The 13,968-nt window shown below is 46.9% G+C and overlaps 1 protein-coding gene across 4 annotated transcripts in view; it reads right to left on the bottom strand.

Moving 5' to 3' along the window:
- Positions 1-161: 161 nt before the first annotated feature.
- The window catches only part of SLC7A1 (solute carrier family 7 member 1), a 43,613-nt gene continuing 29,806 nt past the window's right edge, over positions 162-13,968 (bottom strand). For 3 of the 4 annotated variants that reach the window (XM_042838961.1, XM_042838962.1, XM_042838963.1), the window contains 6 exons: positions 12,991-13,130; positions 11,379-11,481; positions 9,058-9,269; positions 8,568-8,716; positions 6,128-6,236; positions 162-4,610 (listed from right to left, as the gene is read on the bottom strand). In XM_042838961.1, the coding sequence (XP_042694895.1) occupies positions 4,501-4,610; positions 6,128-6,236; positions 8,568-8,716; positions 9,058-9,269; positions 11,379-11,481; positions 12,991-13,130 (823 nt within the window). In that variant the 3' untranslated portion in view covers positions 162-4,500. The remainder of the gene's footprint in view (positions 4,611-6,127; positions 6,237-8,567; positions 8,717-9,057; positions 9,270-11,378; positions 11,482-12,990; positions 13,131-13,968) is intronic. The other variant, XR_006171993.1, reaches the window with a different exon arrangement.

Here is a 13,968-nt window from a genome sequence, read left to right as displayed (position 1 = left end):
GCTCATCCCAACCCTGAAACCCTCCCAGGCAGAACGTGCTGGTGCACAGCCCCTATTTCCAAACACACGTGGCAGCACCAGGGGCTGCACCTCAGGGCAGTGCCCTCCTGCGCAGCCTGCAGGCACTACAGATAGCTGGAGGACGGAGACAGGCTCAAAAATAAGGGCAAACAACAGGCATGGTTTATTTGAGTACTGAGAAAAATGCTTTAATGCTGTACCACTTAACGAGAACTGAATTGCCAACAGCTTCATTTGGTGGTGAAGTATTTACAGTGGCACCAGGACAAAAGGGAGCTGTGCACACGCGCGGGGAGGGCGAGGTTCACATTTCAAAACGTAAGGCTTCAAGCGCTGCACGGACACGGAAAAAAGAAATCCAACCGAAAGAAAGGTAAAAAAGATAAAAAATAGATCTGTCTGCAGAACAAGCATCAAAACTATTTAACACGCCTGTAAGAAACTCTGAGAAACCATTAGGAAAATAGACCGTCAACAGAAAGGTATATACATTGCGCTTAGTAATTAAAAAATAAACACTATACAGACTTCCATGGCTTCAGTCCGTAAAGTCGCTTTGCTGGCCGCGCTCACCGTTGCTCAGTGGAGCACTTGAGGGCACGGCTCAGCCTGGGGGCAAATTCCCTGAGAGCATCCCAGGAGGTGCCGCCTCCATGCCCTGCCGGGTGGGGGCTCAGACAGAGAGAGGGAACGGCCCCACGGGCAGGGATGGGGTGGAGATGCAGGCGTGCAGGGCGGCCTTCGGCCATCACTTGGGCAGATGGTAGCAGTGCTCCACTGTGGGTGGTTTCCTGGGGTGCAAATTGTGCCAGGAGGAATTTGAGAGATCCCAGTGGAACTGTTTAAAACAGCACCACTAAAGAGTTGATCTTACAAACTATGATTCCCCCTAACAGTGCTTTGTCTCCAAGGCAATAGGAATGGAAGGAGCCTGCAGCACCGCCCACTGCCACAGGGGTTTGGTTTGGCCCAGGGGGAGCACTGCTGAGTGCCCCTGTTCTGAGCCCCCCCAAAACCCTGCCCTTACACACCCACGAGGCTCGAGGCTCTGCTCCCTGTCCCACACCAGGGCCTGGTGATCCCCACACAGCCATGCAAGACGATGGCGAACAGCACCCCGAGGGATGAGAGAAATAGGAAATGAAGCCAGAACCCACGCGGCAATGATTTTCAGCAACCAAAGGATGATGTTTGTAAGGAAGTATGCAAAAGCTAGTCATGATTCTGTGATTTTTGCACCTTCGTGGTGAGAAGGGCGCTGCTGTAACAGCCTTTGAGAAAGGCTGCCTGGCCACGTGCTGGTGGCTCCTCTCCAGTGAGCTCCTCTCCACGTTGGCCGCCCCAGTTGAGGCTGCCCCATGGGCAGAGTCATGGCACTGACACAAAAGGGTCTGCTCTGGCACCGAGCAGAGGCAGCACTTCTCTGTTCCCACCCCTCCATCCAGTAAAATGCATCTGTACAAAATATAATAATAAAGCAAAATAACTGTGGAACTATTTACAAAGATGAGCTCGATGCAAGAGAAGCATCTTGTTCACAAGAGCGAGGTGATAGCAGCAGTTGCGTGTCCCCAAAGATACCTGGAGTGACCTATGGGACATGCAGACATCAGCAGGGACGCAGAGACCAAAAAAAAAAAAAAAAGAAAAAAGAAAATTTAAAAAAATAATAAAAAATCACCCATTTGAAAACACCACCCCAGAAACAGGCAGCCAAATTTCTACCTTACAGCTTGCAAATCCAAGCGGGGCGGGGATGCAGCAGTGAGGGCAGGGCAGAGCAGGCAGCAGTGACCGAGTCATTGCGTCCCCACACACAGCCTGGCACGGGGGCTTCCCCAGGGCTGGCACAGGCCATGGCACATTGGAACACTGGAACACAGAGCGTGGCGAAACAGAAGGATTTTCCTATGAAACCTTCTGGGAGAAAAGGAAATGACAGGAAAATGAACCCGATCCAGACTTCCCCTTTCTCCCAAGTGCTGATATTATACGCCACAAAAGCTGAAATAAAGTTATGGGATATAAATACCAGAACAGATCCCTAAGAAGACAACAAAAATAAGTTAACATTTATATTAAAAAAAAAATTACAGCAAGAAATCTGCATATTTTTAGATAATTTTCTTTGGAAATATACTTCCATCAGAATTCAGCCTCATATAGTCAGTGCTGAACGTCTAAATTGCTCAGAGTTGGTACCCAAGGCAAAGGTCCTTACATTCTTGGTACAATGGGAAATATCCACACCCTCTGCATTCCCATTTCCCATTTTTTCCCCATCCTCTCACATCCTCAGTGCTTTCCAGGAGGTTTTGGCACACACTGAGTTTTTGCCCACGTTTAAATCAAAATAGGGCTCAACCTCCTGGGTTTTGATACTCTTCTCTCCCTGCTTGAGTAAGACTTCATATGTGTGCAAGGAAAAGAGGACTGGCAGATGGTCAAGGGTCCTGAAAGCACCCTGAAAATACACCCAGAGCACATTCCCTCCACCCAGCTCCAGCCCTGAGAAGAGCCTCCCAGTTTGCCAGAAGGCCAAGACTGGAACTCCTAGCAGGCAGAAAGGCTGTGCTGGAAAGCTGCAAGACACGACCCACCACAATATGACTGAGGGAGATGGTCTGGTTCTCCCTTCTGCTGGTTAAGCCATACGGAGCCTGTTCCTCAGTCCACACCAGTATGATGGGGTCGGGTGCCCATCCCCTCAGCAGCACGAGTTATGATGGCCAACAGACCAACTGCTCCAGGTGCCGGAGGCAGCAGTGTGGAGCAACCCCTGCACAGGTTAGGAGAGAGGATTTCTGCAGTATCTGTTTGGGATTTGTTATTCAGCACATTTAAATAATGGTGTTGCGTGGGCACAACCCACCTTTTGAATGCTTCCACAAGCCTTTTTTAGGGCAGGGAATTTGGCTGGGGAGATATTTGGGAGAATCTTTTTTGAAACTGCCTTTCAGCAAAGCCAAGGCCACGCCTGTGTTGCCAACTTAACACAGTCTTTGGTCTCACCTCTTAGAACTTCACAGAATCATAGAATGGCTTGGGCTGGGCAGGGACATCTTGCACCAGATCTGTTTGCTCAAAGCCCCATCCAACCTCATTCCCAGCACATCCAAAGATAGAGAATTCCCATGGCCCAGGACATGCAGTGTGGGCAGCACAAGCATCTCTGGCCCCACAGGAGCACGTGTTGTAGCAAGAGCACACACTGCTGCACAGGTGGGTGGGCAGCACTCAGAGCAGGGGCTCAGCACATTTACAGCCCTGCTCAGGCCTGTGTTAAGCAGTTGAGCAGCCTGCAAGGTAAACTCTCAGCAAGCCAGCCCCCTAGTGTTGCCCCCTGCTCTGATGGGACCACTGGAAAGGAGAAAACCCTACAACATCCTCATGTCCCACCAGGCACGAGGCACCGACTCAAGTGCTGCTCACAAATGAAGTTCAATCCCTTGAGACTCTTCCTGTGTTCCTCCTTCCAGGGACAGAAACATGCTTCACCCTGATGCCAAATGCTCACAGCCAGATGCTTTATTCTACTATTCACACAGCCCACACCGAGGGAGCTCCTCTAACTTCCAACCAAACACATTTTCAGAGCTGGGCTCAAGAGCATTTCTGCCACCCCACCGGTTCAGCCCCACTGCTGGTCAGCTCTGACGTGAAGAGGTAGAAGGCTCTTTGGAGACACCTCTGCCCTTAAAGACATTCAAGTACTTGCACCAGATATTTCTATGACTAAACCCCAAATCCCTCTGCTGAGTCTACAGTTAGCAGGAACATCCATTTCATTATCTGCACCCTGCCAAACGACCATTCAACCGACAATAAACCTCCCGACATTTCACAGTAGCAGTGTTTTAAAGTACATGAATGCCGAGTTAAAAGTTAAATGCAATAAAAACTATGAAACCTGATGCTCTGAAGAACATAAATCTTGCAGGTGCTTTCTTAACCAGGTGAAAGCTCACGTTTGCCGAGAGCCTTTTCTTTGTACGTACAAAGGTGGTGCAGCTCACATCAGGTGAAGGAAGTGTCTGATCTAAGCATGACAATAGCACTGCAGATGTGCTCTGTATATATCAGGTAGAATATCTGTGGGGGGGTCATTCCCAGGGCTACTGAAAGAAGGACCTCTGCGAGGCCTGTTTCATAGCAGCATTTCAGGTTAACTGGCACACAGAAGCAGTTTTCTTTCTAGACACTGAAAAACAAAACAAAACAAAACAACGGGAGGGAGGAGGGAGAGTGCATGGCCCCAGACCAGCTAACAGCATTGCTGGGAGCAGCTTTTTTTCCTTGTGATCCCTTTTAACTGCGCGACTAAGCAAACTGCAAGCTGCAGCAACAGGCCTGGGGATTCCCACACTGTGCTTCTTTCTTGCTGCAGTACTGATTAACCACATGCAACACTTCAGGAGCCCCATGGCACAGCTGCCTTCGCTGCAGCGGTCCCCGGTCGCCCACGAGCTACACACGTGGTCATTTGCAGCTGTCTGAGGCAGTGTCCATGCTTCTCTCTGTGTCTGCTGATGCTGCGTACGCAGCCTCCACGCTGTGCCATATTCCGTAGGAAAAGTAGATGATAAAGCCTGCAGGAGCCAAGGGAGAGAGGGAAGTTAGCTCTGCAAGGGGACAGACACCACTGCTCACACCTACAGGCACAGGTCACAGATCCAGGTTACAGCCCTCCTGACAGCTTGCATCTTGGCATCACTGCCAGTCGTGGAAAAGAAATCTAGGTTTAACTCAGGTTATAAAACCAGCACTTGGAACAAAAAAACAAATGAAAAAGTAAAAGTGCCAACACAAAGATTGCTCCTCTGCACACCCTGCTTGTGCTGGCTCACAGCCACAGCTCTCTCTTTTAATATGGATTCCTCACATGGTGACACACAACCCTCCTTCTTCAGCTTGTTTTGATGCCCCGTGACATCTTAAAAGAAGGCACAGAGAGAAATTTTCACATTAAAGAAACAAAAATGCTCTGGCAGCCCATGAGGTTTGCACAGTGGGGTTCCAATTCCGGATGAATTTCTGTCTGGCGCTGCACAAGGCAGTGCTGGTTTAGCACTGAGATGCCCTGAGCTTAGGACGGCCTGGCAAAGTGCTAACATCCATAGGTAAAGTGGAATGAAAAAGGGAATGAGGAAACATGAAAAATGAGATCTGGGCAAAAAAGAAGCTATCTAGAGCATGGCTTTTGCCTTGATCAGGTTCAGAGCAAGTGGGCAGCTGCTTCAAGCAGCCTTTGTTGATTCATAGAATCATAGAATCACCAAGGCTGGAAAAGACCTCTACAATCATCGAGTCCAGCTGTCTACCACCCATACTGCCCACTGACCACATCCCTCAGTGCCACATCTCCACGTTTGCTGAACACCTCCAGGGACAGTGACTCCACCACCTCCCTCAGCAGCCTCTCCCAATGCACTGCTACTATTTCTGAGAAGAAATTCTTCCTAACATCCAAGCAGAACCTCCCCTGGTGCAACTTGAGGCCATTCCCTCTCATCACTGTAATCTGGGAGAAGAGTCAACCCCCCCCCCTCACCACAACCTCCTTTCAGACAACTGTAGACAGCAATAAGGTCTCCCTTGAGGCTCCTCTTCTCCAGGCTGAACAATCCCAATTCATCTGTCTTTGACCCTGCAAGTCTCCTACCACTACAGGAAGAAGCTACAAAGCAGTATCCTGGTAAAGCTCCCAACAGATGACCATAAAATGATCAGGCAGTCAATCACAATGCCAGGCCACATACTGCTCAACATCTTCCCTGTGTACTCCGAGTACAAACACACACAAACTAACAAAACTGCATGAAAAAATATATATATATGTATATATATATGTAGCTGATCATGAAATCATTATGGAAGAAGCACATAAGCTGCATGATAGGTTGTTGTTTTGTCCTCACAAGAGTATTATGACCCTTAAATTTAAGACAAAGCTAGAGACACACTGCCTAAATGGCTTCAATGAAGTCACAGAGGTCACCCAACAGTTTAGAGTGCAGAATCCCTCCCTGGAATGCTACAGCAAATCTATAGTTAACAAAGTCTCAAGACTTTGAACACATATATTTTTCTTCTCTTTTGAACTCACCTATGAGCATCCAGACTGCAAACCTTATCCACGTGCCTAGGTCTAGCTGCATCATGAGGTAAACATTCACAAAAATACTCACGATAGGAAGAAGGGGCAGAAGAGGTACCTGAAAAAGCAAGAGGGATACATTACATCTGCAGGGCAGAGCAGAGGGCAGGCAAGAACGTTGCATCCCTTGCTAATGGGATGTGATGGCTGCTACCATCACCCCAGCTGTTGGATCTGAGAAAAGGCAAGGTTAGATCTAACTACTGGACACGAGTCCCCTGTGTGACCGCCACTCACATCACTCCAGTCCATTTTAAGAATGGTTGTCCTAGCTCTGTGGTTTGGAAGGAGACAAGAAGCCAACTTCAGCTCCAATGCCATGAGGGGAACAAGCTAAGAAGAACACCATGGGTAGCACTGTGGCAGGAACCAACTGAAGACCAGGAGAGGGTTAAGCAAAGGTGAGAGGAGGAACTTCACCCAGCAGGTACTGTAGCTGTTAAGCACTACACAGCAGGGGATGATCTCTTGAGGTGCCCCTTCCAACCTCAGCAACTGTGTGATCTTGTGTGATTCTGTGAAATAACTCCAGAACGGAAGAAAAGCAGGAAATACTGTAAAAGACCAGAGCAGCTACACCAACAGTGCTTCAGTGATCAGAAAATCAGAATACCATAAAGCCAAAAAGCAAAAAACAGAATGCGAAGAAATAGCAGAGGCGTGGACAGACGAAATTGAGGAGGACAAAGGTCTGTGAACATGGTGGAACTGAGAGGAAAACAGAAGGGATTTCCTTCACCTGTAAGGAAAAGGAGATTTACAAAAAATAAAAAGGCTGAAATATATTAAGCCTTTACTGAATTCAATTTCACACAAAAAAAGAAAAGACACCACATTCATGGCAACCAGCCATTCACATCATTAAGCAGGGGATGGGCACACAAGTTAGAAAACAGAAGAAGAATATTCTCCTAAATTAGGCATTGTCAAATAGCAGGGATAAATGACATTTCCCTAGGATGGTGAGATATGTACCTAAAGATTGCTGAATGATCTTTAAAACATTAGTAGGCTTCTTTGAGAGCTCTTGGTAGACCTGGAAGGTCTCCAAAATCTGGGGAAGAAAGACAAATGACCTGTTAAAAAGAAACATAGGAGAGCAACTGGGAAACAAACCAGTCAGCCTTGGATTCCCAGAGAGATTCTGGAGAAAAATCACAAAGCAGTTAGGCTGTAAATGCCTAAAAGACAACAAGGAGATAAGAAACAGCCATTACAGATTTAGCTCTGACAGGTCTAATCGTATTTTTTCCTTGGACAGAGGAGTGCCTGAAGGAAAAAAAAAGGGAGATAAAGTATCCTGAGTGTCAGGCAAAGAGACTCTTAGAATTAAGTTCCAAATATACAGCTCATACAGCAGTTCTTAAGTTTTCTGCTCCTGCACACTTCTGTTTCCACTTTTGGGACCACAAACCCAAAATGAGCTGCAAACACTAACTGTAAGAGCAGTGAAAATGAAAGCACTTTAGAGGAAAGGATTAGAAACCCAAACAGCCTTTATAAATTGGAGAAATAGCCTGCAACCCATACGATGAAACATGACCTGCAGGATAATACTGAAAAGTGATCTGTATTTGTCAGTATTAAGGATAGCGTGCTTGAGCAAGGCAGGAAAATGCCAAGAGTTCCTCCTACTTAATTCTGTTAAAGAGAGACTGGTTGTCCCTTCATAGCTAACAGCAGAACATGAAAATAACAGCTAAATGTGCGCTATGGAAATTCAGAGTAAGCTATTGGGAAAAGCTTGCCAGCTACAAGGACAACAAAGTACTCAAACATGACAAGGAGAAGGGCTGGTGTCCTTTCCCTGGAGGTGAAAGGACTGGTTAAAGGACCGAGCCACCCTTTCACATTGGTCCACACACACACTCCATCTGATGGAGCTGGAAGAAGAACTGACGTTTTTGACCGGGTGCCCCTTTGATCTCCATGCACAATCTTGCTACTTTGGTTCTCTCTCCCATAGCTACAATCTCATGTGGCCATTCTGATCTGCTGAAAAGCATTCCCTTTCCCTCTGGTCTCTGTTTCTTCCACAAGTTATATCTGTTTCAAAAACACCTCTCATCTGGCCACATCTCTAGATCAGGCTCTGTTCTCTCAGCTTCTCCTGGACTCCAGTTCCATTTACATTTCTTTCTAAGTCTTCTATGGCCATCTCTGATCTTCCTCTCCTAATTCCCTCCCAAAGCTCTCAGCTAACTCTTTCAGCCCCATTTTCTATGCTGAGTTTGCTTATTCCCCTGGGGTGCTGCTGGATACACCTGTACGCTTACATTCTCTGTGTCACCGTTTGGCCAAGTCCCTCCTGATACACACAACATGCCATTGCCTCCTCCAGCCACCTTCAGAAGAGCTCTTTTCTAACTTCACCTCCCGGGACACTCACCTTAAAGGAAAGCTTAGTTTTGCTTTCAGGTTGTTTCCATACAATGAAGCTGATAATGAGAACAAGGATTGCAGCAATAATCCATACTGCCTTTATCAGCGTGCTTGGCTCGAGGGCAGTCAAGACACAGCTGCCCACAATAAGGAAACCTGTGAACAGACACCAAAAGCTTACCAATGCTTTATTTTTTTTAGCAAGAGGGAAAAAAAAGAACAAAAAAACACCAAACCACAAGCAGGCAACGCAAAATCTGAAAGCACAGCAAACAAAACTTGAAAACAAGAAAATACAAATACCTTTTCCCTACACAGCCTCACACAGCTAATCTGTGTATTGCTTTTGAAGTCTTCATTTGAACCTGTAGATCCTCAGATCTCATTGAAATTGCAAGCAATCCTTAACAAGCAAGGAAGTGAGCCCTCCCACCATGGTGAGCACAACGATCACCCAACTGGCTCACTGCCCCACAGCCACACTGCCTCGTACTTACCAATGATGCAGGTGGAGATGTTCACCACCAAGCCAGAGAACTTGGAAGGGTCTGAATTTGGTGGGCACAGTATGGCTTTGAGGGAACATTTCTCCTCTTCCTCTGGCAGAAATGCTGTCTGAGACTCACTCGTGCTCACAGACTCATTGTTATCTGTCTCCTCTGTTGTTCGAGCCATCTGGTACGCCAAATTAGGCTGCTCTGGCTGATACCTAGGAAAAGAGAAGCAAAACAAAGAGCTTATTGGTTTGGTGCAGGGTACCACACAGCACACTGACTGCACCCTAGATCTTTCTAGCATCAGAACAAGCATATGTAATGTCTACAGCCTTCTATTTCAGAGGACAATGCGAGGAATAACAAAGACTTTATGTGGAATTACAAAACCAATTACATGAGTAAATACAGTCAGCTATCATCACTTTAAGCTTGTTTGCAATGCCAATGTTCTAAGATGGACAGTATTCCCTTTCAGAAACCCTACCACCCTGATCACCAGAATATGACAGGGTGGTAGCAGTGAGGACTGGAGAAGCAGTAGGCAGGAGAACAATCAGGTAGCATCAGCCTATGGGGTAATCTGTGGCTGTTAAGCCCTCATCTTCATGAGATGTTTTGGTGTGGAAGCAACTGAACTAACAGCTCAGCAGATATCACATCCTAGCAGCTGCTGATCACAGCACACAGTGACATTCTCTGTGCCCTGATCTCCTCTGTATCAGTCTCTTCTGCTAGTGCCATCTACTGCCTCATAATGAAGGAAGAAGTAAACAAAGATCTGTAATTTTTTGTTGCATACATGGATAACACTTCATTCAACAAGTCACCACCACATGGATCCAGACAGAACAAACATTCTTTAACTGTCTTTTAAAATAAAGTTTTGCAGGAGACTCTCAGCCACAAGCCTAAGGAAAGGGCCATTCTGCTAGACCCCTTAAGATCAGTCCTGTGGAGATACGATGACAATGAGATCTTCTGTGACATGTGAATTGTGAAATGCAGTGAAATCCTTGGGTCCAGCCACAGCAGGGCATTAGTCACAGCACCCTACAGCTTCGGAAACAATTTAGTTGTCCCTTCAAAAGGCAGCTAAATCAGCTGCCTGGGCTGCTGCAAGATTGTCTGTCAGCTCCACAAATCTATGATGGGGAAAGTGCCATATCATAAGGACTGCAGCTTGCAAAAGCAAATTAAGAAGCCATTTATAGCTGTACGGAGAAGAGGAAGCCAAGAAGCCAAAGGGAAGGTATGAAGGACGAGAAAAATCCTCTGGCTCTGTACAGGGGGGCATGGTGGATGGCACAGGCACAGAGCAATGGTATTAAAATACAGCGTCGGCCCTTCGTCAGCTGAAACCCGTTCTTAGTTCAATGCATTTGCTGTGAGCAGGTAAAAAACATTCACTAGACTCCGAATAACTCAGTGAACACATGAAGATATTTTTCAGCAACATCTTCAAAACTCAGTCCTCCTGGGTGGAGTGCTGTTGTCCATGAGGTGCCAAGCAATTAAGATACTCAATCTGCATCTTATTTTGGGGAAGCTATGGGAGTTCAGCTCTTTTTATAGACATGCATTGAGTCACTGATCCTGCAAAAACCTGCTCAGCTTCACTGCTGATGCTAGACTTTACAATGACTACCTTACTGCCTGACACAACTGGCAGCAACTTCACTGCTGACTGAAGGGTATCTTTGCTGACTTTCTCAAGGATGCAGACCAAAGGTAAAACTCACAAGCAATACAGCCATATCTTGCCTTGGTGCTGAGGTGTATGCAGCTGAACTCTCACTCTAGGGCCTCAGAGGAACAAGGAACCTCCATGCAGTTGATCATTAGCTGGTTCTTTTTTTCAGACACCAAAATGGGTCCAGATGTCCAAGGACAAGCTGCTCACAACAGCTCCTTCCAATGCTCTCAGCACAGTACATCTGTGCTGACAGAGACACCTGTCAAAAGCCTATTTGCTCATTAACTCCTTTTCAAAAGACAGCCTGAAACTGTATCCTCAGTGGGAACAAGTGTAACAATGAAGCAGACATCCTGGACCACTCATGTCACTCCTACCCACCAGCACATCTCCTAGGACATTCAGGGTCTGATGTCTGACTGCTGGTACGATGGCATGGACCAGGAGCTAACCAAGCTCAGAGGATGCTCTTGCACCTCCAACGAGTACAATTCCCCATGACGTTGAAGAAATGAGTCTTTCATACTCTCAACCATAGTTCTGTGTCACTGGGTCTACAGAAACAAAGAGGGCATCCAACTGCAGAGTGTGGGTTTCTGTCTGTGTGAGGCTACTTCTACATCCATACCTCAATACCAATACGCAGGCTGCCACCAACGAGTAAGCCAGGAGGGTCCCAATAGACATGAGATCCACAAGGTCTTTCAAGTCGAAGAGAAAGGCCATAATAGCTGTGGGAGGAGAGGAAAGTGAAAGGGAAGAAAACACCAACACAGCACAATATGTATTGAAGCATTAATGACAACAGCATAAGTGTGACTGTTGCTCAGGACCTGGCAAGGGAAATCCAGGGAGCCCAAGCCATGCTGATATGGGGACAGGGAAGACTCAATGAATGCCAATTTTGCCTTGTAACCCCCTGAGCCTCACAGGATGTCACAGCACAGTCTCACAAACTGGAAGCAAAGGAACCATTTCTTACAGTAGATTGCCAGCCTGTTATACATATATGGGTATTCTGAAACAAGGGCATCCTATGATATGCCTGTATGAGAAGCAAAGCTGAAGTGACACTCCCCTCTAATCATGAGCAGTGAGCAAGTGTTTAAACCATAGCCTCACTGCCTGAATCCCCAATCGTAGCTGTAGCAGCCCTGAGACCATGCAGCCTACCATCCCTTACAGATTATTTTGCCTTCACAGTCTTGCTGGGCAACACTCTGTTGTACAGACCATTGTATAAAGGGTTTCAAAGCTGAACCTGAGCCAGTCTGTCTCTAACGCACTGCCTCAAACTCGACAGCCAAAGCAACGCAAAGTCTCAAGCTTCTAATGCTCCCCATATCTGCAGCTCTGGTTGCACTTCGGTCCTGCATGCTGTAAACCACAATAGGGTAATCTGAAGAGAAGGCAAACCAAATTCCTTTCTTTCTCTGGCTCTTTATTCCCCACTGTGGGCTCAAGGTTCCCTGAAGATAAAGGTGGCAGTGAAGCAGCTGTATGAAAAACTCTGCAGGGCCCAGGCTGCAGCTTAGAGCTCATCATAGCACTTTGGTAACAACGCCTCGAAGGTGGCACATTCTACACCAGTGGCTTATCCCAGATTTGGATGGCAGAAGGTAAAGAAAAAGCAGCAGTACCCTTCTGCTTGCTAGGTGCTGCGAGGAAGGGGGGTGGCTGTGAGAAGAGTATAAGCCACTCATCTTTGTTGTCTGTTAGGTTAAATTCCCCTATTCTTGGGACAGAAGGAAGGAGAGGACAGGATTGTGACCAGCTGTGATAAACTGATTAACAAATGTCTGTGTCACAGGGTCCATCTGCTTGTCTCCAGCTGCTCTGGCGTCTTCCACTGAGCATCCACCTACAGACACACAGTGCACAGAGCCTGCAGCCAAGCCGGGCCAATGGCCACAGGGATGCTGAGGCATAGCTGGCTGCCACTGCAGGGGGTTAATTATTTGTAAAGCTGACAGAGCACGCAGGGAGTGGATGAAGGCAGCTCTTGGCACGAGGCAGGATATCAGCAACGAGCTCTGAGCAAGAAGCACAGACATGCAGTGAGCTGTTTACACTCATCCTGCCCTTGCTTTCCCAGGCTTTGGAAACCTGGGCCATGCTCTGGGAAATCACGCTGTGCAATGTATCCGATTAATAAGTGGGCTAGCATCAGGAGGACTTATCTGCTCCTAGGATGAGATTATGTCTCTGCTCCACTCGTGCATCAAGTCTCAGAATGTTACCTGCAACAGCTCCTGATGTCACTGTAGCAATTATTGGAGTTTTCCTCTTCTCATTGACTTTTGCCAAAAATTTAAAAAGAAGTCCATCTTCTGCCATGGCATAAATTATTCGAGGCATTGGAAACATGGAGCCAAGGAGACTAAGAACAAAGAAGGGGAAATAATCTGCTTAGAACACCTCCAGCAGGGCTCAAGCACAAAAAAGCAATCAAATTGACGGCACTACAAACTGAAACAGGTGGCTCTCAATCACTTCAGCTTCTTTAAAAGGCTCCCTCTGAATGCCCACGTAGCTAGTAGCTGGAAACTAAGTTACAGCTCCATGATTTTGGATATCTAAACTTAGCAATGGAACACAAAAGCAGCCTGATACTCAGGTGGCAAAACACCCTAACTTCCACGAGCCTCTATGAGTTGCTCATCTAATTGCATATGTCTAAGTTGATCTGAAAAAGAGCTCCACAGTGCATAAGAACATGACATACTCTGCATCCAGCCTGCCTTGCCTCCTGGCCAGATAGCTGTCCTGGAGGTAACCTGCAGACAGATTGCCCTGGATATGGTAAGCCCCACATGCTCCAGAAGATGCCCCCTACACTACCTGACATGTTTTATCCCAGCAGGCCAGGATGTTTTGCAAGCAAACTGTGTTTGCACTACAAAGCTGTCTTCTTGACTCACTGATTCTGGATTCACATTCCACCTACTGGGCACCTACTGGGTTTGCTGCTAAGACAGGAGTTTCTGAAGTTATATTGGTCACACACATCTCTGAAATTTATCACAGGGCGAAGTCCTGGCCTTTTTGATGTCAGAAGCTCTAAGTTTTGTCCCTGATCTAGCTCTTCTAGTAATGACCCAGGGGAACATGATGAAGGCAAACAAACTGAGCCACTACACAGCCCCAACGTGCAGCATTTTGTTAAGAAGATGGAGATAAGCATTTGCTGTAAAAGAGGCACAAGGGAAAAGCAGTGT

This window comes from Centrocercus urophasianus, unplaced genomic scaffold, assembly GCF_019232065.1.
Source record: "Centrocercus urophasianus isolate 14NV4802_14NV808 unplaced genomic scaffold, USGS_Curo_1.0 seq_9, whole genome shotgun sequence".
In the NCBI taxonomy this organism is placed as follows: domain Eukaryota; kingdom Metazoa; phylum Chordata; class Aves; order Galliformes; family Phasianidae; genus Centrocercus; species Centrocercus urophasianus.
This window is presented reverse-complemented; position numbering and strand designations above follow the sequence as displayed.